Source organism: Rhinatrema bivittatum, chromosome 3, assembly GCF_901001135.1.
Source record: "Rhinatrema bivittatum chromosome 3, aRhiBiv1.1, whole genome shotgun sequence".
NCBI classification, from domain to species: domain Eukaryota; kingdom Metazoa; phylum Chordata; class Amphibia; order Gymnophiona; family Rhinatrematidae; genus Rhinatrema; species Rhinatrema bivittatum.
The window spans coordinates 509,309,648-509,335,287 of record NC_042617.1 but is presented as its reverse complement, the minus strand read 5'-3'; the positions used below and the strand labels follow the sequence as shown (position 1 = coordinate 509,335,287).

The 25,640-nt window shown below is 44.5% G+C and overlaps 1 protein-coding gene across 4 annotated transcripts in view; it reads right to left on the bottom strand.

The window, feature by feature from the left end:
• Window positions 1–25,640, bottom strand: part of ELP3 (elongator acetyltransferase complex subunit 3) — a 466,764-nt gene that overhangs the window by 430,434 nt on the left and 10,690 nt on the right. For all 4 annotated transcript variants that reach the window (XM_029596183.1, XM_029596182.1, XM_029596180.1 and 1 more), the window contains exons 2-4: window positions 16,363–16,462; window positions 8,533–8,671; window positions 1,221–1,291 (exon numbers count right to left, since the gene is read on the bottom strand). In XM_029596183.1, the coding sequence (XP_029452043.1) occupies window positions 1,221–1,291; window positions 8,533–8,671; window positions 16,363–16,462 (310 nt within the window). The remainder of the gene's footprint in view (window positions 1–1,220; window positions 1,292–8,532; window positions 8,672–16,362; window positions 16,463–25,640) is intronic.

The following is a 25,640-nucleotide window of genomic DNA, read 5'->3' as shown; positions in this document are numbered from 1 at the left end:
CGATCAATATACAAACAGGCCAGACTGGGGGCCATGGTGGCCCCCATCGCTGTACCTCTAATCTGTTGGTAATAAGTGGTGTCAAAACAAAAGAAGTTCTTTGTCAAGGCTAATTCTGACAGTTGTACTAAGAAAGAGGTGGACACTCGATGGGGAGCAGGACGTAAGTTCAAGGTATACTCTATAACATGTAAGGTTTCCGACTGAGGGATGTTAGAATATAAAGAGATGACATCAAGGGTGATAAAAAAGAATTCCCCCGGCGGCACCGTTAAGCTAGATAGAGTGGAGATGAGATGCGACGAGTCCCTTACGTATGAGCGAATCTGTGGTACAAAGGGTTTCAAAAACACATCCACAAACTTCGACAGATGCTCTAGTAACGAGCCAATGCCGGAGACAATGGGGCGGCCCGGAGGCCGCGTGAGTGTTTTATGAATCTTGGGGAGGGTATAGAACAACGTGTTGGGGGACTTATACAAATGAATGTTGATATCTGTGGAGTTGCCCATTATCAACTATATATACTGTGTGAATAAACAATTGATTTTGGAACACTGGTGGAATTTAAAAGACTGGTACTTGCACTATCGTACTTGGTGACTTGCTTATGTGCAAGGCTTTGCTTCATTGTTCTTTTGGTAATTGAAATCTCCCATTATTACTGCACTACCAGTTTGGTTATCTTCCCTAATTTCTCTTAGCATTTCACTGTCCGTCTCACCATTTTGTCCAGGTGGATGGCAGTATAATCCTATTACTATTCTCTTCCCCAACACACAAGGAATTTCTACCCATAAAGATTCAATTGTGCATTTAGTCTCATGCAGGATCTTGCCATCCCGGACAAAGCACGACCTGCCACCAAGCTGCTCCTCTCTGTCATTGTGATATAATTTGTACCCCGGTATAGCAATATACATTGGTTATCCTGTTTCCACCATGTCTCTGAAATGCCAATTAAGTCTATGTCATGATTCACTGCTATACACTCTAATTCTTCCATCGTACTTCTTAGATTTCTGGCATGGTTCCATATGACATCAACCCATTTATGAAAGCACAGAAACTGAAAAATGTTTGGTTTTTAGTGGGAGTCTTAAAAACATAACACAGTGAGGATACCATTTCCCCTTTTAATATAGAGCAGACCTCTAATGACAAGGAGTACTATAAAACCTCAGCTCTCTTATGCATTAAAGAACGTGTCATATACTCACACACAAATGTTTCCTGTAAAATTTATGTGTGGACATCTGTGAGGCTTGCACATCACAGCCACAACAGCAATCTGCAATCAAGACATACAACAGAGTCTGAGAAATTAACAACAATCATAGAGGTATTTTAATTAAAGTAAATTAAATACATCCTTGGACCACATGTTGTACAGTTAGAATGTCCATCCCATTAAAACAATCTTATACTCTCCACTGACAGATAAGAATTATCAGGTGGTTATAACAGACCCTTTATAATTGTTTACTTGTTGTAAAATAAAATCTTTTGTCTTATGTTCAATGTCTAGCATAGCCATAGGAAATAAATGGGCACGCAAAAAAAAAAAAAAAAACACTTTTAAAACTAGAGATTTTTGTCATTCCCACATTCAGTTAATGTATTGGTAACCTGAGCAGAACCTTCTCAGAGGGTTGAGAAGCTTTCACATGCAAGAAGCTGGAAGCTAGCTTCAGTTACTCGTTGCCCCATTGGTTTCCTAGACCAAGAAAACATTCTGCAGCAGCAGTGATCAGCTGAAACCTGCTATTCAAATTAAGATGTGTGGCATAAAAGTAGCAATATCTTATTATATGAAACCACATAAACTATATTTTATAACAAAAGGTTATTAGCTGCGCATAAAGTTATGACAGAGAAGTAATGAAAAAGTAACGGGTCATCTTACATAGCTAGTCTGTACAGTAACTATTCAGGCCCACTCCCAACTGCTCTGTGCCAGCACATACCAGACTCAACTGCTGCTGCCTAGGCCAGAAGAACTGGGTGTACCACAGAGACAGTAAAGCAAAGTTGCTTACCAATAACAGGTGTTCTCAGAGGACAGCAGGATGTTTAGCCCTCACAAATGGGTGACATCATCAGATGGAGCCACAATGCGGAAAACTTATGTCAAATTTTCTAGAACTTTGACTAGGCACACTGAGCATGCCCAGCATGCGTCCCGCTCCAGTCTCGTAACATAGAATTATGATTAAAATATAAAATAGGAGAAACCAAACTCCACATGGTGGCGGGCGGGTTTCATGACAACTAACATCCTGCTGTCCTTGGAGAACACCTGTACAGGTAAGCAACTCTATTTTACTGTCTCTACGGTACTCCTAGTTCTTCTGGCTTACACAGCAGCAGTTGAGTCTGCTTTCACAGGAGGACAAGCAGGATGATAGTTCTCACATATGGGTGAACCCCTAGCTACAGGCTGCTCCCCAATACAAAAGGGGACCAACAGACACCCAACCTGGTGCCAACAGGTACATCACCACCGATGCTGTTGGTAACAGAGGGGGAGACAGCCTGAACCCAAACAACGAGCCTGAGGCGGGAGAGTTGGGTTGGTCACCTCAAACAGATTCTGAAGAACAGATTGGCCAAACCTACTGTCGTGTCTGCTATGACTATCCAGACAGTAATGAGATGTGAATGTGTGGAGAGAACTCCAAGTCACAGGCTTTCAGATTTCCTCACAAGAACTGCTAGCAAGAGGGCCACCAACAGTGCCATGACTCTGACAGAATGAGCCTTGACATTATTTATTTATTTATTTATTTAAAAGTTTTTATATACCGCACCCTTGGGCATTTACATGTCCGTCTAGGTGGTTTACAAATTTACATACACAATAAAAACAAACTTAACAAGCTTAGCAAAGTATTGAATCAAAAGTTTAAAGTAAATTAAGAGGCGGTATAGAATGGGTATCAGTTGTTGAGTTTATAAGCATCATTAAACAGTTAAGTTTTTAACATTTTTTTAAATTCTCATGACTCAAGATGCAGTCCCGCTTGGGCATATCAGAAGGAGATGCAATCTGCTAGCCAATTGGATAGTGTCTGTTTGGCAATGGCAATGCCCAATCTATTCCTATCAAAAGAAATAAAAAGTTGGGTGGACTGTCTATGGGCTTCTGTCCACTCCAGATAGAAGGCTAAGGCTCACTTGCAGTGCTTGTTCGCCTTGGTGCAAATGGGGCCTGGGAAACAATGTTTGCAGAACGATTGACTGGTTAAGATCAAAGTCTGTCACCACCTTAAGCAGGAACTTAGTGTGCATATGCAAGACCACCCGGTCATGATAAAAAACTTAGTGTAAGGTGAATAAGTCACTAAGGCCTGGAGCTTGCTGATCCTGCACACTGAGGTGACCGTCACCAAAAATATGACCTTCCAGGTCAGGTACTTCAGGTCACACAGTTGTGAAGTGGGTCAAAAGGAGCTTTCATCAACTGAACTAACATCACGTTGTGGTCTCAAGTCACAGCGGGAGACCTTAGGAGATGCTTCAGTTGAAGTAGGCCGCGCATGAAACAAACTATAGGCTGTACAGAGATGGGCGTATCATCTACACCTTGGTGGCATGTGCCAATTGCACTGAGATGAACTCTAATGGACTTGGTTTTAAGCCAGCTTCCGTTAAGTGTAGAATGTAGTCAAGAGAATGGATCTAGGGCCTTCTGCTCGCACCACATGGAAAACCTCTTCCACTTCAGTCCATAGGACTTTCTAGCAGAAGGCTTTCTAGAAGCCACCAGGACCTAAGACACATCCTTTGAAAGAGGCTGTAGGAGTAACTTCTCAACATACATGCTGTGAGTGACAGAGACTGGAGGTTGGGAAGCTGCAGTCTGCCTAGATCTTGCGTGATGAGATCTGGGGAAGTCCCCAGACTGATCGGTCTCTAGATGGACAACTCCTTTAGGAGTGGAAACTAGACCTATCTCAGCCAATGAGGGGCTATGAGGATCATAGTCCCTCTGTCCTCATGAAGCTTCAAGAGAGTCTTTGCCACTAAGGGAATCTGAGGATATGCAGACAAAAAAGACCTTTGCCCCAAAGATGGGAAAGGGCGTCCTGAGGCTGGTTTGCCGTCTGACCTGTACAGGGAGCAGAATCAAGGCACCTTCCTGTTGCAGGAGGATGTGAACAAATCTACATCTAGGCTCTCCCAGAGACGGAATATCAAATTCACTACCCCCTGGTCCAGGGACCACTCGTGAGATCTGAAAGCTCAACTCAACCTGTCCACTACCATGTTCTCCACCCCGGCCAGGTACATGACCCTGAGCACCACCTCATGGGACAGGGCCCATGACTAGATCTGGGCTGCTTCCTGACACAGGAGAAATGATCCCGTGCCTCCCTGCTTTTTGACATACCACATGGCTATCTGGTTGTCTGTTTAATTCAGGACAACTTTGTTGGATAACTGATCTCTGAAAGCCCATAGAGTGTACCTGATTGCCCGAAGTTCCAGGACCAGAAGCCCTGGGTGCTAAGTCCATCTACATGGGCTCCCCACCTCAGGGTTGATTCATCCATGGTTAGGACAATTTGGGTAGGGAGACTTCGAAAAGAGATCCCCCGTTGCACATTTGAAAGTACCCGCCACCAGGAAAATCAGTCCCAGAAAGACAGGGTGACTCAGATGCCATCCTGGAAGCTTTGAGTGGCTGGCACCACTGCGACCTCAAGGTCCATTGAGCTCTGCACATGTGTAAAACGTATCAAGGGAGTGACAGGATGGTTGCGGCCATATGGCCCAACAGCCTCAACATGTGCCAAGCTGACACTTGCTTGCTCTGTTGGATCTCTGCTGGGATGGTCCTCAAGATGACAGCCCTCTGGGTGAGGCAGGAAGGCCTTGGCCTGAGCTGTGTCTAGCAGGGCTCCTAGGAAGTCCAATTGAAGTGATGGGCTGAGATGGGACTGTGGGTAGTTGAGAACCAACCCTAGGTGACTCCAACACCTGGATGGTCAAGTGCATGGACCTAGCAGCTCATGCCTGAGACGTGCTCTTGATCAGCCAGTTGTTCAGATACAAGAAAATATGCAATCCCAGCCTGCAGAGATGTGCTGCCACATGGCCAGGCATTATGTGAAGACCCATGAGGCTGTAGAGAGCTCAAAACGGCAACACCTGGTACTAGAAGTGCTGTTTTCCTATCACAAATCGAAAATACTTACTGTGACCGGGGAAGATCTCGATATGATAGTATGCGTCCTTTAGGTTGAGGGAACATAGCCAGTCCCATTTTTGCAAAAGGGTGATCAAGGTGCCCAGGGAAACCATCTTAAACTTTTCTTTTCTTAGAAACGTGCTCAAGGTTCTTAGGTCCAGGATAGGATGGACGGAGTCCTCCTGTGCTCTTTAGAATCAATAAGTACCTGGAGTAGAATCTCCGCCCTGGTAGTACAAGTTCGACTGCTCTGGTCTTTAAGAGGGAGGAGAGCTCCACTAGTAATATCTCCTGATATGCTACTGGCCCCCAAGACTGGCATGAAGGGCAGTTTGGTGGGACACCCAATAGATTCAATTGGTATCCTGACGGACGATGGACAGAACTCACTGGTCCGAGGTTATACTGGGCCACTGGTTCGCAAAGAACTGCAGCCTGCCCTCGACCGGAGGGTCCAAACGTCCTGGGTATGGGCAACTGACCTATGCTCCCCCAACAACCCAGTCAAAACCCTGTCCCCGGAGTTGACTGAGGAGCCGGCTGGGGCTTGCAGGGACTCTGCTGCCTAGGATAGCCGCAGGAGCCCTGATGGTGTGGACAAGAATGAGGGGGCAGATGATAGTACTTCCTTTGGTGAATAAAAGACTTCCTTGGCCCCTGTCTTGCTAGTCTCCTAGAAAAGGAGGACAGGTCCAGAGTGCTTGTGGAGAGTTGTTGGAGGGTTTCATGGTGGCCCCATAGTTGGGCCACAGCATCCCTCACTCTATCTCCGAAGAGATTCTCCCCAGTACACGGCACATCTGAGAGTCATTCTTGTACCTCTGGTCAGAGATTCGAAGCCCGCAGCCATGGCATAGAGTCGGTGCTGATTCCCGCTACAGAGACCCTTGATGCCATCTCGAAAATATTGTAGGTCGCACGGAGCTCTTGTTTTCCATACTCCAGGTCCTTATACACCAGTGACGTAAGGATGTCCTGCTGTTGAGGCAACTGCTCAGCCACCTTCTGCACCTGCTTCCAGATGTCCCGCAAGTACTGGCTCATATAGAGCTGGTAGGCCACAATGCAGGTAATGAGCATGGAGCCTTGAAATACCTTCTTCCCAAGAGCGTCCATCGCTCTATGGTCCTTCCCCAAGGGCGCTGAGAAATGAGTCTGAGAGTGCTTGGCCCTCTTGAGGGTGGCTTCAACTACCACCAACTGGTGGGGCAGCTGGCACTTGTCGAATCCGGCAGCCTTCTGGAAGAGGTGGACCCCCATCTGCCTTCTTATTAACAGAAGGCACTGTGAGGGGTTGTTCCATACCCTCAGCAACAACTCCTTCAGGATCTTCTGTACCAGGACTGCTACGATCTCCTTAAGGGGCTCCATGAACTGTAGGATCTCAAGCATTTTGTGCCTTGCATCCTCCTCCATTAAAGGCTTCCACCATCACCCTCACAAAACTTATGAAGGTTAAGTCTTCAGGCAAAGACTTCCTTCGCTCCTCTGTAGGAGAAGAGTCTGAAGGGAGACCCTCCGAGAACTCCAAAATGTCACCCCCTCAGAGGTCTTAGAGTTCTTCATCCTCACTGTAAGGCACAGAGGATGGGTTCCTAGGTGCTTGGCCTTCGTGCAGAGATGCAGGCACAAATAAATCTAGACAGGAGGTGGCAGACCTTGGCATCTCTGCTGGCTTCGGTGGAGTTTCCTCCCAGAGGAACAGACGACAACCACCGAATCAGTAGGGGGGAGGTCTCAGTGCCCTGCCGGGCACAATGCTATCCAAGGAACCGAAGCCAGCTAGGTTTTTAACGCACCGATGAGCATGTTGAGCTTCTCCAGAAGCTGTTTGAGGACAAGTGGTACTGGGTCCGGTGCAGTCAGTGCCACAGGACCAAAGCCCTGCAGCACCCTCTCCACTGCTAGCAGGATTCTGCACTCCAGCTCCTCCTCGAACATTGCCAATGCCAACACCGACTGGCAGGAAGGAAGGGTGGCCAGATCCTCTTTGCACCCTTCAGGTGGATCGGTGACTGACATCAGGACCAGTAGAGACTATCATGGACCCCCATAACCAATGGAGGATTGGCACTTCTCACCACGGGGTCACTTCAAGGGCATCGCGGCAAAAGCCGGTGCATCCCTGGGCCCGGCATCATGCATTGACAGGGACCAGTGCCGATGCTTCTTCAGCTTCCCTCGATGTTCAGCCTGGCCTTTCCCTGGTGTTAAGGCTGATGATGAGGAACCAGACATCATCGACCTGAAGGAGATAGTCAATGGTCGGTCTCCAGCACCCCTATCTACCAATGGCATTGACAGAACAGACAGTCCTGCCGATGTCAATGGCTCAGTGTCCACTGGACGGCTCCTTGGTCCTTCAATGCCAATGCCAATGGCTCAGACTTCTTTCACCCAAAGAGCTGCTCAATCTTTTCAAGTCAAAGCCAATATCCCTTCACGGTCATCTGGGCACATAAGCGGCAACCCCGGATGCCATGTGATACCCCCAGGCAGAAGACACATATCTCATGCGGATCCGTGATGGACATGTCCTCGGGCACCAGAGGCATCGCTGAAAACCGGACACAGCCATATCAGATGAAACAAAAGGGGCACGAATCGGCAGGGCGGCAATAACCGGCAGGCACCAATGCACCACCCGCAAAAGGAAACTTACCTGAATAGCTGAAAACCCTGACTAGGAGATGCTATGGGAAGGTTACAGAGAGGGACCCAGCAATGGAACAATGAAGAAAAAGATGAAAAATGAAAGAAAAAGCAAAGTTTTCCAAAAGGCCAAAAAACAGCCAAACTGAGCTCACTCACATCACAAGGTTTACAGCACCACAGAAAAAAAGATTGGCGAGGACCCCACAAGAACGCTTGGTATAGGGCATGCTCAGTGTGCCTAGTCAAAGTTCTAAAACCTTTGCCATATGTTTTCCACATCAGGGCTCCATCTGATGATGACACCCATGTGTGAGGATACCATACTGCTTGTCCTAGGAGAATCATTTTTCCAGGAAGGGAATCCCAGCCATGGTGCACAATAGTGACACCACTGGCTGGGATTCAGGATAAGCACATACTGGACTTTGAAGAGCTCTGCACGCTGTGGCCATCTACTGCTTGTCCTTGCTATGGCTGGGTCATAGAGGGAAGCTAATCAGCAAAACAACCCTCCAGACCATGAAAGAAGGCATGCAGCACCTCAGCTTCGGACCCTTGGTCTTTCAGGAAACAAACAGATTGGGGGCAGATTCTGCGAGGGCAGGATGCTCAGGTGTGGAGACATGCAAACCAGGAAGGTCAGTAAGGAGAAAGTAAAACCAGTATTGGCTTGTATTGCTTACCCCACTTGCAGTTCGAATGGGTTTGGCCTTCAGTTTTGGCACAAGTACCTTCCGGTGCTGAGGAGGAACTGCGGCAATAATATCAACCAAGCGAGGCTGTGCTGAGAGTCCATACTTGGCAGAGGTCTTGGTTTTAAGCCTGAAATGAAAGCACTTTGTATTACAGTACAGCACCGACATCCTCACTTAGGACTCTGAGTGGGTTATGACAGGTAATTTAACCAGAACAGCATTAAGCCTACCAAAATGCTGTATTCCAACTGTTCTGAATGGAGGATTTGCATATGTAAATAGTGAAGGCTCTGTGAAGACATTCACATTCAATTGAGCACTTCAGGATCCGTGGGCCTAGATCCTGCTCATTGCTTTGAAAATTCCCATTAGAGAGCTCTTAGTGAAATTGTTAGGCAAAATTTAATAATTAAAAAAAAAAAAAAAGAACAGTGATCATAGTCTTTGTGGAAGAGTCAAGAAGCTTCTTAGCCTTACAAAGATTACTCACAAAAATAGTATAGGAGTTTTTCAACTTGTGAGTGCCCCAGTTTTTTGGGGTTTTTTTTACTCTTGGATACAAAAGTCCATAAAAAAGTGTGTATGTATGCACTGTCTTTCTGACACCTCTTTGTGCTGTATTCCTGTGTTAGACAAAGAACGCAGAGGACTTTGACTACGTGCTGGAATGCAGCCAACCAACACCCCAGACCCATTAGCTGATTGGTCTAATACATTCCCAAATCAGAAGCCCTGCACTTATCTAGAAACAACACTGAATATGCTTTGATTGGTCAGTATGAAAGGTTTTCTCTGAGGCAAAAGAAAATGAAACATGTAATACAGATCTATCCGTTATTACTGTATTGACATTAGATTCAATAACTTGACAGATTTAATTGTTCTACACCTGATTTATTCTCAACTACTTTATTTTTTTATGACACATAATAAATCTTTGATAGTACTGTAACGTTTTCAATGGCATTTTCAATATTTGTGTAAGATACTCTTGAAACATTTCGTAAGGAGCTATTAAAATTTGGAGTTCTTATTCAAATATTTCCTGGTGTTCGTGTTTTAAAACTCTCCTTACTCTGGTAGTTGTAAGAATACCCAGCACCAAATTGCACCTAGTAGATTGATAACACTATGAAGCACTATGATAACTAAACTTACCAGAGAATCAGCCAGCACAGATGACATCATTCCTGGGAAAACGAAAGTTAACTTGGTCTTATTCTCTGCTAATGATAACAAGAGGCTCCTGCCCATAGTAAGAGCATGCACACATGCTAAAATTTATTGATTGGCTATTAAGGTAATGGGTGGGGATTATGCAGATATCTGGGATTGGCGGACCCAAACCCTTAAATTGCTGAGCACACACATCAGATCTTTGGGCAGATTCGGAATTATACACCGTTTGCTTTGTATTTGCTTCTGCTCCTGGAGGAACCCGCCTTCCTCCATAAATAAACCTCTACTTTTATAACCTTTTAGAGCTGGTATTTATTGGTTAATTAGTCAGAGGTTACCGCCATTTACATAGTTCAAGGGTTAATTGTGCTGCTCTTTGATAAAAGTGTCAAAATGGGGGAGAGAAAGGAGGGGGTTGAATCCATGTATGAGCTTCCTTCAGTGTAGGCGAAAGGGAGAGACAGACAAATTAGGTTTTGTGCAGTACAGGCGAAAGGGAGAGAAAGAAAAAGGAAAGGTTTTGAATGTACAGAGAGACACTGAAATAGTTAAGGTTCTGTGGTGTGCAATTACTAGTGGGGAATGGTACAAGCATTCAAAGGTTTAGTACTTTTAAAGCACTTCCTAGGTTTGTTTTCTTGTAAATCTAAATTGATTTTTAACTAGTATATGACTTGCCCTAACAATGATTCTTTCCATGCTAGCTTTTATTTTTTCAGATCAAAGACCTTCTTGTCATGAAAGAATTAAGGCTGATCTTTTATTTTTTTACATTTTTTCCAATTGTATTTTCTTTTCATATTTTTAAACAGAATTCTGGTTTTTGTTTTCTGGCTTTTTCCAGGCACTTTTCAAACATCTTTTTAGTTTACTTTTATTTTCATTTTTTAGCTCAAAAATATGTGTTACCTGTTGTCTGTCTTGATGTTATGTAGACATCTATGTATATTTGTGAAATAAATGGATATTTGTTGGTCTTGTGAAATATATGTTCTTTGTAGTGTCTGCTGTACCTGTGTTGTCTGTGTTTCTGTTTATTACATTTGACTTCTGCTGCATCAATTTGAATTTGTGTTGCTCCATTTCACACACACATATGTTCTATGCACACATATTTAACGTAGGCCTTGATTAGTGCAAGATTAATACAACCTACTGAATAAAATGAATATTCCATTGACTGTCAGAATTCAGAGCTTGTCATAGCAAGCCAGCTCAACATTACTTCATTATATGACCTGAGTTATCTACTTATTTGGCCTGCTTTCTTTTTTGTTCTCTGTTTGGTTATCCTGATGTAGTTCTTTTGATCACATGAATCAATGTACCTTGATCTGTCATGCGATAATTGAATGTTATATGTATCTAGTTATTCTGCCTTTTTGCAAGTGCCATGATTTCAGTTTCCTAAATCAATGATATAATTTAAGGTCATGCAATTTTTTACATTTGTAGAAATCTCCAGTTCACAAATTTGCTGTTATGTGATTTCTTGACATGCCCTTCTATCTCTATTTATAAGCTAGTTTGTTTCCATTTGGGATTCCAGAGGGGTAGATATAATTTTCCTTATTTCTGTTTTTTTATTTTTACTACATTTCATCCTTTTCCTGTGGAAAGACTCACACAAATGGTTTAGCAACCCAGCAAAGTACATTATTTTGTTTCAGATCATATAGCATGCTGAAGACTCTCACAGAGTCAGCTGTCACTTGTTTCTATGATTATCCCCAATTACACTCAGACTTACCATCGATTTAAGAGGGGTATTAGCCCTGCTTTCCTAGAAGCACCTGAAGATGAAGCAGGACAACTAGCCCTCATCTACTTTAACAGCTTATACCACTTGACCATAACTTGTTTGGAAGCCTTCCCATCCACAGCTGGGACATCTCTTGGACAGGTAACTGCCACAGTTGAATTAGGAATGTCCATACAGCGATTGCTTTCACTGCTAAATGTTGTCATAATACTGCATAGCGCCATTAATACCCTACAGGACTAGCATGATGTATTGGACTTTTGCTATGCCTTTGCCTACCATGCATATACCTCTGCCTTCGACGATTTGGATCTTTCATCGCTACTGCCATACCCAAGATGCCTGAACTGAAAATTATGGTCAACTCTTCATCTGCAGTGCAAGATCAAATAACTACTATATATTAGCGTTTAATGATCGACTTGCATGAGCTTCCCCATGAATTAGATGGGTAGGGAACAATAGTGAGGCTTAGCCAAGGACGGGTAAGATTCCTTCACCTAAGGCTAGCTTAGGTTGTCCCTTACATCCTAAGACAGGCACTCACGGCCCAGCCCATATGTGAAGGGTTCCTAGGCGTAACCCTTCATGAGGGGGATGTATGTATGCACTGTCTTTCTGACACCCCTTTGTGCTGTATTCCTGTGTTAGACAAAGAATGCAGAGGATTTTGACTATGTGCTGGAATGCAGCCAGCCAACACCCCAGACCCATTAGCTGATTTGTCTAATACATTCCCAAATCAGAAGCCCTGCATTTATCTAGAAACAACACTGAATATGCTTTGATTGGTCAGTATGAAAGGTATAAAAGATTATGCACAGTACTGGAACTTTGGGTGACTGAGTGATTATACATTTGTATGGACCTGTCGCTCCCCAGAACAAACTATCTTCCTTGTACTTTGTTCTGGTCTCTGTCTCTATCCTCTTTGTCTCTGTCTGTCTCATTAAAGTTTTATATTACATATTGCTTCAGAGATTTATTTAGAATCAACAAGAGGAAAACAATTTCTATGGCAGGATCAAGACAGGGGCACACCCACACCGTTGCAATCCACAATCTCCAGGCTCCCTCAGAAAACATGAACACTCTCACCTTGTATTCATTAAACTATAAGCTCATACCATCACTGGCTAAATGTCAAAACAAAGCTAAGGATTCATAGGACAGACAAAGAGCTAAAAAAATTGTCACATGAAAAAGAAGATTGTGTGCAAATGCAGATAATTAAAATAGTTAAAAAAAATTTTTTAAAAAGCATTTGGATACATTATCTAAATAAAAATGGCTTCAAGCTGCAAATATAAAAAAACACAAATACTCTCCTTGTAGTACCATTTGAAATTTAAATGTTGTTCAATTTAATGATAGTTCCGTATTTCAATTTAAAATAATGAATACATTTGATTAAAAGATTGACTTCAGTACTCAAAATGCACTCCTACATGAATTGGCTATATGATTTTTAACAGATTTGTATACTGAGCTATACAGGTCATAGAAGTCCAAAAATGTGTTTCGTTGCTATATTTAGATTCTACTAAAGTTAATGGAGGGTGAGAATCAATTGCCTAACTTTAATGGTTTATAATCCATTCTTTTGCACATGAAGAGAAGGTGACAGTCCAATTCACAGTGTAAAGGAGTCCACCCAGTCTGTGAATTTGTGCCTACCGACTGTTTGTCATAGGTCTTATTCTCTCTCTCTGATTTTATCCCTCCCTCCTTCAAGCTCCTTGTGTGTGTCTCTTGCATGCTTGAATTCTGCCAACTTTTTGATTCCTGCCACCTCTACTGGAAGTCTGTCCCAGATGTCCACAACACTCTTGGTAAAATGTATTTTCTCGCATCAATGTTGAGCCTTCATCTTTTAAATTTTTTATGGTGACCCCTTTCATGTAAAATACTTTCTTCTTGTACTTTACTGAAACCTAGAAGAGGAAGAATGTGTGGAATTACTTCAAACTGTTCAATAATGTCAAAAAATTTCTGAATTCAAAATAACTTTATTCAGAATGCTTTTGTCAAATAATTAAAGTACACAGTACAGTCCCTCAACACATCAGAGTTTCACCAAAGGGCTGCAACAGGAGGAGACAGGGAGGAATTCTCACATCATCTCGAAATCAGTTTAATTATCAATATTTTGCCAAAAATGCTAACGTATCTGTAATGGCTTGAATAACACTGTGCCTTATATGAACACTTCTTATGATATATGAAACCTTTGTATGTTCAAATTTCTTTAGAATTGTTAAATTGATTTTGAGATGATGAGCATTCCTTGCTGGGTCCTCCCAACACAACAACTCAGCAAAATATGGCCATGTCAAGGTACCATATGGTCTACTATAATTATTTGATAAAGCATTCTGAATATACAGCTATTTTGAATACAGAAACTTTATTTGACAGTATTGAATGGTTTGAAGTAATTTCACACATTCTTCCTCTTCTATTTATGCTTCATGTGTGAACTCCATTGTGCCACCATTTCTTCATGCAACTTTACTGAAACCTGTCATATTTCAGTGTTTGTATCATATCTTCCTTTCCAGTCTTTTTTCCAGAAGTTATAATTTTAGCTCCCTTAGTCTCTCTGTATCAGGCCGATACAGTAAAGTGCGGCCGCGGTTACCCTGCTTCTAACCCGCTTTCTACTCACAATTTGGCCACGTTAGCCCAACCCGCGATTCACTATCCCTTTTAATCCATCTTTACCGCTTCTTTAAATCAATGGTTACCCCTTTCCGCCCGCGGCATGTATATGAGATGTAAACGATCGAATTAGCTATTCCCCCCCATTCAGTAACGCGCGCCCCGACTATCGCCTTTTTAACCTGCAGTTTAGCCGCGCGTTTAACCTGCTAATTTACTGCCTACCCCTACCCCTGCGTTAGAGGCAGGGGTAAGGGTAGACGGCAAACTTTCCCCCAAAAGAAAACCTAAAAACCTAAAATCCCCTCCTCCCGAAGCAACTCGACATGTAAAATATGTGAATAAGTGTAACCAACTTACTTTTTGTTTCTTTTTCAGTCCTTTCAGCCTTCTCTGCCGTCCTCCGGAGGGGACAGCCGGCGGCAAAAGCGGCTTCCAGCAGCCCCCGCCGGCGAAGACGGACGAACGCACGCCTATAGTGCACGGGCACTCAAGCCAGCGAAAGCACATGGACGGGCGTGCGTGACGTACGCCGTGACATCACGCATGCCCGTCCATGTGCTTTTGCTGGCTTGAGCGCCCATCAATTTGGGCGCTCTAGCCAGCGAAGCATTCGCCGTGACGTCATGCGCTTCGCTGGCGAGCACTCTAGCCAGCGAAGCGTACGCCGTGACGTCATGCGCTTCGGGAGGAGGGGATTTTAGGTTTTACATATTTTACATGTCGAGTCGCTTCGGGAGGAGGGGATTTTAGGTTTTTAGGTTTTCTTTGGTTAAAGTTGGGATCCACTTCCTGGTGCCTGTCATTTCAAATGTCATTTGAAATGACAGGTACCAGCGCACTCAGGATACTGTATAGGTGCTGTATAAAGCGCCTATACAGTAAAATGGATTGCGCTTCATGGACGCGCGTTGGACGCGTGTTGGACGCGGCTTGAATTTGCATTCGATTTTAATACAGTATCGAGCAGTAGGTGAGCCAGACTGTGCGTGCAGCAAACGCGGGTGCGCCCGGCACTAACGCAGCTCTTCCTACCGCTCCTTACTGTATCGGCCTGTATATGACTTAAAATGGACGTAATGCACCATTTTGGTGACCCTCCTTTGAACTACCTGTACCTAGACAATGTCCTTTTGTAGATGTAGTCTCTAGAACTACACACAGCACTCCAGAGACCTGTAGAGGAGTAATATTGCATCCCTTTTTCTGCTAGTAATACCTCTTTTTATGCAAGCACATACATTATTTTTCCTCTCTAAGAGGCAGACATAATAAGATACACTTGGTAGAATGCACAGTTTAACTCTCAGCTGTGCACTTTTCGTGTGCAAACTTTATTACTGATGCAGCAAGAAGTTTTGTGCACCAAAAATGGAGCACAATAATGTACGTTTAAGTTAGTGTCCTCACATGGAAATTCCATGCTAATGAAGGTACTAGCTATTATCAACCCCCACCCTCCAAAGTAGAAAAGTGCATTGGTTTACCCCATGGATTATTTAGCACTGGAAACTTATCCTAATCCGAGGAGGAGTAAAGTTTCCAGGAATAATGTTAGACTATGGGTAGAACTTGGAGTTCTGGTGCTGGGATCTGCAGAAAACTTGCTTTCTGCACATAAAATATGAGTTATACACAGAAATCAGGTTTTGCTGTGCTCTAAGCTTTTTCTTTACGCACATTTACTGGTCCGTGCATATTTTTAAACTCCTTATTCATTAGCATACCAATAGATTTCCTCACTGGGAAAAAATAAAATAGCCTGTGCATTACAAAACCGTGTGCTGAATTTCAGTGTGCAGTTAATGCTGAGCCTTTTATATCTACCTCTAAAATAGTATTTGGCTTTTGGATTTCTGCACCCATATGCATGGTTTTGCTTTTTCTTTTTTAACTGAAGCACAGGTGCCAAACCCCTGACATCTTTCATTTTCTCTATCTCTCATGATATGTCTGGATTTTCATATCATCTGCAAACAGGCACAGTTTCCTCTTCTAGCCCTTCCCCGATGTCAGTTACAAAGACATCAGAGAAACTGGGCCTAGCACTGATCCCTGTGGTCACTTTCCCTTCAACAGAGTGAACCCTACTGACCACTGCCTTCTGAGTCCTGCTGCTCAACCAGTCTCCCACCCAGTTTAAATATGAAGCAGGCAAAATAAGATATCACCATGTTTACAAACCGCATCCTGCCCACTCGACACCTCCAACATACTTGTTTAGATTGATGTCTTTTCCCTGTTCATGGGCTGCAATTAGCTGTTTAATGACATCTGCAATGGTCATCATCATCAGCTCAGCATGGCTGAGATCTCCTGAAACAGAAGATAAGCAAATACATTCAGGCATTAGATTTCTCTGTCCTATCCCCCTTACTGATAATTAACCACAAGTAGGGCCTGATTCACAAAGCTTTTTATCCCCATTGATAAAGAATGGAAAAACAGCATTAGCAAATCAGGCCCTTAATACTGGCAGCTCCATCCTTATTCAAATGCATCAGAAAGACTGCATCCGGTTTTCAAGCTGTTAACAGTTAATTTTACTGAGTATAGACTATTGTTATTCTGTTTATCTGGGAATGCCAGACACTGTTTTAAGAGTCCTATGAATCTTACAAAATTCACCTGCTATACAGTTATCTCAGGACAGACATTACAAACACATATTACTCCAACTCTGTTAGAATTATACTGGTTTCCTGTAGAATGGAAAATTAAACATAAGACCTCCATGTTAATACACAAAATGCTTTTCCCTGGATGAACTCAATTTTGTGTGTTTATAATCCTACATATTTATTTATTTATTTATTAACTTTTATTTACCGACATTCGTGAAGCACATCATGCCGGTTTACAAAGAACTCAGATGAGATACAGCAAAACAATATAACAGTATAACAAAATAACTTTATAAACAATGTAATATAATATTACTAACCAAAAGAATAAAGAATAAAAGACAGAACTGAACAAAATAAAACAGTACAAAGGCATTACAAAAGGAACCAAAGGAGCAGAAGATTTAAGGGGGAGGAAGGGGGGGGGAGAGGAGGGGGAGGGCGAGGGGAGGGAGGGTGGGTGAGGGTTTAAGAGGGGAGTGGGAAAAAGGGGGGGGGAAGAGGAGAGGGAGGGGAGAGAACCAAAGTTAAAAGGAATTAAAAGGGAGAGAATACATAAGACTTAATACATGAGACTTAAGAGAGGTATTACTTAAATAAGTAGAGTTGCGGAAGAATCGAAAAAAAATCGCGAAGGCGGTGGAAAACGCTGGGACATGGATTCTTCAGAGGGTATCAAGGGGGGGAGGTGGAAAGGGTGGAGGGGGGGGAATATCGGGGGAAGGGTAGCGGCCGGGTGACGAGGAAGGGTAGCGGCCGGGTGATGAGGAATCAAGGGGTAGTGGGGAAGGAGGAGAAAAAGGATAAATCCGGCGAAGGGGGAGTGTAGAAGTCAAACCGGGGGAAACTGAAAAGGATCTTTGCATAGATCTTTGCATAGAATCTTGCATCTTGAATCTTGAATCTTGCATCTTGCATAGATCTTTGCATAGAAGGCTGCATGCTGTTCTATTTCTTTGTCGCACACGTATTGTAGAGACTTGTGAAAGGGCTTCTTCAGTGGCTGGACCAACTTTGTAGAATTCCTTGCCTTAAAATGCTGAAGACCTTTTTATCCCAGCAAGCATTTCTATAGATCAAGACTCCCTGTGTTTATATATTTCATCCTTTTATTTACTGCTTTTTCTTACTAATAAAATGTCTTTTATTGCTTGTTTTATATTTATTTGTTTATTGAGAAATTACTACTTACCTGATAATTTCCTTTGCTTTAGGACAGTAAGACGAATCCAGAACAAGTGGATTAGGCCCCTCTACCAGCAGATGGAGTCGGAGCAAACAGACATCACAGTACATATACTCTGCAGTGACATCAGCCTGCCAGTATTTTCTTCAAAAGTATTGTGGACAGACAACATAGCGCTCAGAGGAGAATATAACACCACTAGTCTAGGGACTGGAGTAACACTTACCTGTAATCTCTGTAACATGTAGGCACATAGGAAGATCATTATGCAATCATTCAGCAGCCAAGGGAGGGAAGCTGGATTCATCTGACTGTCCTAAAGAAAAGTAAATTATCAGGTAAGTAATAATTTCCCATTTCTTAAGAGTCCAGTCAGGTGAATCCAGAACAAGTGAGATGTACCCAAGCTACTCCCAAATAGGGTGGGAGGTTGCCCTCGGTCCAGTCAAAACCACACGTGCAGAGGAAGTGACGTCACTTCCCCATGTAAGCCGCGCTTCGGTACGGCTCCTCGAGCTTCAGGGGCTAATTAGCTTTTTTACCGATCCCTGCGCATTCTTTGGGCACTGCTCACCCCTGCCAGCTTCCTTCAAGGCTGCGGAATGGCATAAAAAAAAAAAAACGCCGGATTTGCGCAAATTCTCCTATGCCCGTGGGGACGACGACATGGTCCCGGAGAAATCCAACATGGCGCCGGCTGACTCCCTCGAGGAGCGTGAGGAGGAGGAATCTGACGCTTCCCCTCAAGAGGACTCCCCCCGTCCCGATCCGAGATGAGGAGATGGTTTGGGGAGCTCCGGCAGGACTTAAAAACCTATAAGCTGGAAATTGCAGAAATGATTGCCGGCGTGAAAGAGGAGACAGCGGAGTTAGGGCGTCGTGTGAATGAAAATGAGCTGCGATTAGATACACAGGGAGAAGGCTGGGAAGCACTGAGAAAGGAACACACCCTGCTACAGCAATCTTATTTCTCCCTTTCTGAAAAGCTGGAAGATATTGAAAACCGCAGCAGAAGGTGCAATTTGAGGATTCGGGGCATTCCTGAATCTGAGGACTACTCAGACTGCGTGGAGGTGGTGAGAAAACTTTCTGTTTTTTTTCTAACCCAGGATGCAGAGCCAGCAACTATTGCAGAAGCCGATATTCGGGTGGATAGAGCTCACCGGACCCTGGGTCCTCAGTTGGCTAATCGGCCCAGAGACATTGTTGTGTGTTATCACTCATTTCAACAGAAAGATAAAATCTTTAGTATTGCTAGAAAACAAAGATCTTGGCAGTGGGAAGGTCATGAAGTGGCTATCTACGCTGATCTTTCTTCCGCCACCTTGAAGAAGCGACAGGAGTATCGCTGCGTCACTACCAAACTCGCTGACCTGCACATCAGATATCGCTGGCTATACCCTGGGGGACTTGCATTTACTATACAAGGCCAGACGCATCGTACGAAGTCTGTGAGAGAGGCGGTAGAGATCCTACAACAAGAAGGCATCACTGTTGTTCTTCCTACAGTGGGGCCCGCTGCCGAGGGAGGCCTAGTAACCCGGAGTGCCCCCCAACCACGCTGGCAAAGGGTTGCCAAGGGCCGGCGTCGTCTCCGCAGGAATGCGTCTGAGGATGGAGCAGGAGAGCCCCCTGCTTGATAATAAGCATTATAGAGGCTGAGACCTCTGTCTTTGATTCTCTGGCTGGAGTTGCTCAGCTGTTCTCTGGTTTTGTTTGTTCCTTTCCAGAGTATGATTAATAATTTGCTGCATCTATATCTCAAGTTTCATGCCCAACGAATGTTTGATCGGTTTTGTTTACGTTATCTTTCAGCAAGCCCTGGACCTGAGCTATATGGGGAGTGACTTAACTACCTCCATGGGTGGATGGCACGGAGTGGTGGTGCCATTGTTTGCTATGCAAGGGGGGAGGGGGTGGGGGGTGGGGGCTTGGGTGGGGATGGGATTCTGTGAGGGTTATTTGCAAGAGGGGTGGGTGTGCTGTGCTGAATCTGGTAACGGGTGGTTTGGGCGCTGGTTTTTCATGGGCTATGCGGAGTTTGGTTGTTTAAAGTGGGATAGCTAGTTTTAAATTTCTGTCTTTGAATGTCAAAGGGCTTAACACCCCTAGAAAGCGGAAACTCCTATTTAAGGAATTAGATCGTCTGAGGGTGGATATTGCCATGTTGCAGGAGACCCATTTACGGAAGAGATATCAACGATTGATGGGTAATCCCAAGTATCCTTATCAGTATTGGGCGGCGGCCACGGTAGCGTCTAAATATACTGGTGTGGGCATTTTAATACACAGGGATTGCCATTTTGAGCTCAAAGAAACATATGATGACCCTAATGGTAGATTTATCTTGGTAAAAATTCGCATAGGTATTGAGCTGTATACCTTGGTATCTCTGTATGGCCCTACCTCTCAAAAACAAGACTTTTACCGTACCTTGAATTTGACTCTGCAATCCCGGGTAGAGGGCACCTTACTTCTGGGCGGGGATTTCAATTTGACTTTGAATCCACGCCTAGATACTTCGGTGGGTTCCAGTTCCGACCCTAAAAAAGCCAGGGATGAACTGAAAGTGTTGATGAGGTGTTTTGGTGTACAGGATATATGGAGGGCCCGCAATCCCACCTCGCGGAATTACACTTTTTATTCTGCCCCGCATAATAGTTATTCCAGAATTGATATGTTTATGGGCACTTCTGGACTGATCCCCAGGGTCTTGCGTGTTGACATCGAGCCTATTTTGTGGTCCGACCATGCGCCCCTTTGGTTTACCTTACAGGTGCGGGATTACGATCAGGGTACGAAATATTGGAGGCTCAACGATTCATTATTAGATGACCCTGAGTTTGTTACCCAGATCGATTCAGACATTCAAGAGTATTTACAAAATAATGATACAGGGGCTGTTAATTCCGTGACTCTATGGGAGTGTCTTAAGGCAGTAATTCGGGGCAAATTTATTGCCAGGGGGGCCCTGTTAAAGAAGCAAAGGGAAAAGGAGCGGGCTCTTTTGCTGGCCCAGCTTCACGATCTCGAAAAATCTCATAAACAATCCGGAGCCCCTAGGTTGCTACTTCCCCAATTGAATGATCTCAGAAATCGTATAGCGTCTCTGGATGCAGCATATTTAGCTCACCAATTACAACTTACCCAGCAAAAGTATTTCGAAGGGGGGAATAAGGCAGGGAAAGTTCTTGCTAATAACCTTAAGCGGCGGCAGGCTCAGACCACTATTATTAAGATTAAAAGTAAAGAGGGAGAGCTGTTAACAGACAATAAGTCTATTAGGGGTCGTTTTCATCAATTTTATGCTGAGCTCTATGCGATGGACAAGGATATAGGGCAGGGCGATATTGACCAATATCTTGAAACATCTCAGGTACCCAAGTTGGAGGAGTCTCACCAACGTGTTCTGAATAAGGATATCTCCACGCAAGAGATAGTTTACGCTATACGATCCCTTAAACCTGGGAAATCACAGGGCATTGACGGCTATACGGGTCGGTTTTATCAAACCTTTGCATCTCGTATAGCGCCTGTTTTGGCTCAAGTGTTCCTGGCACTGAAGGAGGGGATCTCATTTACTAATGCTGCTAACACTGCTGGAATAACAATCCTCGCTAAACCGGGAAGGGACCCGACTGTCTGCAGGTCCTATAGGCCGATATCCCTCATAAATATTGACCTAAAAATTTTAGCAAAAATTTTAGCCACGCGATTGAATGGCTTCATTGCCCAAATTATTCATCCCGATCAGGCGGGTTTCATCCCCGGCCGCCAAGCCAGCGACAATGTACACAAAATAATCGATTTGTTCTGGTGGGTAAAAAAGTGTAATATACCAGCGGTAGCTTTGGCGCTGGACGCTGAGAAAGCTTTTGATATGGTGCACTGGCCCTATCTTTTTGCTTTATTGCGGAAAATGCAATTTGGTGATACCTTCATACAGTGGATCCAGCAATTGTATTCCAACCCGTTAGCATGCATAAAGATTAATGGGGGCTATTCCTCTACTTTCCCGGTGCGGCGTGGTACCCGACAAGGGTGTCCGCTGTCCCCGATTCTTTTTGCAATATTTCTGGAGCCTTTTGCCGCCTCGATCCGCAATCATGCCGGCATTCAGGGGGTGGAGGTGGGGGCGTTTAAGTCCAAGCTTTCCATGTTTGCAGATGATATACTGCTCCTGCTCACCCAACCTGAATCTTCCCTGCCGCACTTGACCAAGGCTATGGAGGCGTTCAGTAGGGTATCAGGTTTTCGACTCAATTGGGATAAGTCTGAGCTATTGAATATTAATCTATCCAGCTCCTCTGCACAAATTCTTAAGCAACGGTTTCATTTTAAATGGGCGCAAGATAAATTGAAGTATCTGGGAGTGTATATTAGTGCATCCCAAGATTTATTTCCTTTAAACTACGGGAAGCTGTGGGCCTCGATCCTTCGAGAGTTGGAGGAGTGGAATAGATATAGCATTTCATGGCTGGGTAGAATTGCTGCAGTCAAAATGACTGTGCTCCCAAAATTGCTGTACCTGTTTCAAACCCTGCCAATTGATATACCTAGGCGCATGTTAGTGCAATGGCAGCGGAGGTTGCTAACCTACGTTTGGGGGGGAAAGCGTCCCCGTATTGCTAGACATACTCTTTATAGGCCTAGAGCCCGGGGTGGCCTGGGGGTCCCGAATCTGGAGCGCTATTTTATGGCAGCCCGATTTAAATCCTTAGCTGATTGGCACAAGCAAGCTAACCCGAAGCCCTGGTTTCGTTTTAGTCAACAGCTATTGGGGGATGTGCCGTTAAGCAGTCTCTTGTGGCAGCCTAGGAAGACCTGGGTGGTGGCTCCCGAGAATGTTTTACCTCCAACCATGGTCTTTGCCCTGCAGTACTGGGGAAACTGCAAGAGGGCGGTCTTGGGGACCCGTGAATTTCACGGATCTACCTACTTATACGCAAACTCAGACTTTTCCCCAGGGTATGGGAGTACGGCTGCTCACAGATGGAAGGCTAGGGGCATACGAAACTGGGGACAGGTCATGGGTGCTAAAGGTTTACTACCCTTCTCAGACTTGCAGTCCCGATTTGGCTTGGAGGAGGATGATGTCTTTTTCTATCTACAATTGCGCCATTATGCGAGCACTTCTTTGGTGTCTCCTCATGTACTTTTGGGGCCTTCTGAGTTTGAAAAAATGTGTCAGAAAGCAGACTTTACGGTTAAGCTAATGTCTGGTTTGTATAATTTGATGGGGCTTGCATCTGGGGGGAAAACGAAGGCCATGTTGGCTTGGGAGCGTGATTTACAGTGTATTTATTCCACATCCGAATGGGAAGGACTATCGTTGGACTTGGGAAAGGGCCTCATTGCAGCATCATTAGTGGAAAACTCCTTAAAAATGTTTTTCCGTTGGTACTTCTATCCGACCCGTTTACACCGGATGTCCTCCCAGTTGTCTAATCGGTGCTGGAGAGGCTGTCAGAGTGACGGCACCTACTTTCATATGTGGTGGACCTGCCCTGTACTTCGGCCCCTGTGGCAGGAGGTAGAGACTTGGATTCAACAGCTGTGTTCCGTTTCGGTGGCTTTATTGCCACAACATGCCTTACTGGGTCTCCCACTGCTCCCCAGTAAAGGGAACTATAACAGGCTAGTGAACTATGTTTGTACTGCCACTCGGAATGAGATTGCCAAGCACTGGAAAACTGCCTCTGTACCTTCGATGGCTCAGGTGCAGGCCAAACTGAGTCACATATATACTATGGCGGAAATTACAGCTAAGCTCCATAGGCGCATGCAGCGCTTCAGAGACATTTGGTCACCCTACAGCATTTGGTTGGCGGCCCAGTCAACCTATGCTACCGCTTGAGAATATGTACTTTGTACTACATGGGAAGCTTGTTTTCGCCCATTGGTATTTTGTTTTATGTTATAGTGTTCCTGTTCCCGACTTTGGAGCAATCTTTTTTGGAGCACACTTTGGGGGGGGGGGGGGGGGTAGAGGGATAACAGAGGCAAGAACACGTGGTGTCATAGCAAACATCATTTTATTTTATTTTATGCATTCATGTACTCAGTGTTCTGTATACTTCTATATCATGAGTTGTCAGGTTGTACTGTTTCTTCTGATATGTCACCTGTAGATTGGTTGTATTTTGACTTTATTGATATTTCTTGTTTAACTACTGGCGTGGTACTCTGTAGCTGTGCCTGATATCTACTGTTCTGTGTACTTGTCTCAATAATAAAACATTTCATTTAAAAAAAAAAAAAACCACACGTGCAAAGGACATGGAGACAGCAAGATGATGGACTGATTCAAGCGAAACTCAATGACCATCTTCAGTAAAAAGGAATGAACACCGTTTTCATGGCCAGCAACTACAAGGATACAGTATGTAGAGGTCTAAAATGTAGGACCTGCCAAAAAACCTAATTAAGACTCCATAAGGGCACTGGAAACTGCAAAGGAGGTGTTTCACTTCTTTCCATAAACGGCCACAATAAGATGAGCCGACAAGGATCCACCATTTACCTGACCCCTGAACCAGGAGAGAGCTGCTACTTATACCTTCAATAACTTGAGAGCCCAGCCTTTAATTCAAGCCATCCTGCAAAATTTCAAAATGAATGTAATCCTGGACCAAGGAAAGGAAGTGTACCTCGATCCTCACACCAGGCCTCAAACACACTCCAAACCCGCACGTAGGCCAAGGAAGTAGAGAACTTTCTAGCTCTTAGCAAGGTGGAAATCACTGCTGCAGCGTATCCACATCAAGGGCCATACCGTAATACAAAATTGAGTCTGATCTTCGTGAAGAACAGATCCCTGCTGCAACAGGTTCCTGTGCACTAGAAGAAGTCGAAGAGTCAAATCCACCAGGAGCCTCCGCAGATGTGCATACCATGGTCTCCTGAGCCAATCTGGGGCAACCAAGAGCCCATCCCTCTATGGCAGTGGTTCTCAACCCTGTCCTGGGGACACCGCCCCAGCCAGTCGGGTTTTCAGGATATCCACAATGAATATGCATGAGAGAAAATGTGCATACACTGCCTCCATAACATGCACATTTTCTCTCATGCATATTCATTGTGGATATCCTGAAAACCCGACTGGCGGGGGGGGGGGTCCCCAGGACAGGGTTGAGAACCACTGCTCTATGGTGTCCGATCCTTCATATTAGTCTGTCCAACATGGGCCATGGAGGAAAGGCATGCAGAAACTTGCCTTCCAGCCACTCTTGCTCTAGGGCATCGATCTCCAATTACTTCCTCCTGCAGCTGAAGAAACGCGGAACTTTTCCAGTCGATTGATCGACCAGAGCGATTCAACGGGAGACCAAAGTCCTTGCACCGATTTCCCTCGGCATACTACTCACCAACCAGAGGGACTGGCAACCGTGGTGACCACTGTCCAGTCAGGCAACTGCAGGGGAACTCCTCGGGTTAAATTGTCTGTCACCAACCACCAATCGAGACTGGATCGTACTGCCTCCTTAAGCGGCAAAGGTAGATGAAAAAGCTCGGAGACTGGGTTCCATCAGGAAAGCAAGGCGGACTGTAAAGGCCTCATATGAGCAAAGACCCAAGGTACCAGTTCTAATGTTGAAGTCATCAACATGAGAACCTGTAAATAATCTCCGACTCTGGGTGGGTGCTTGAGCATTAAACCTCTTACTTGGACTTGCAGCTTGGA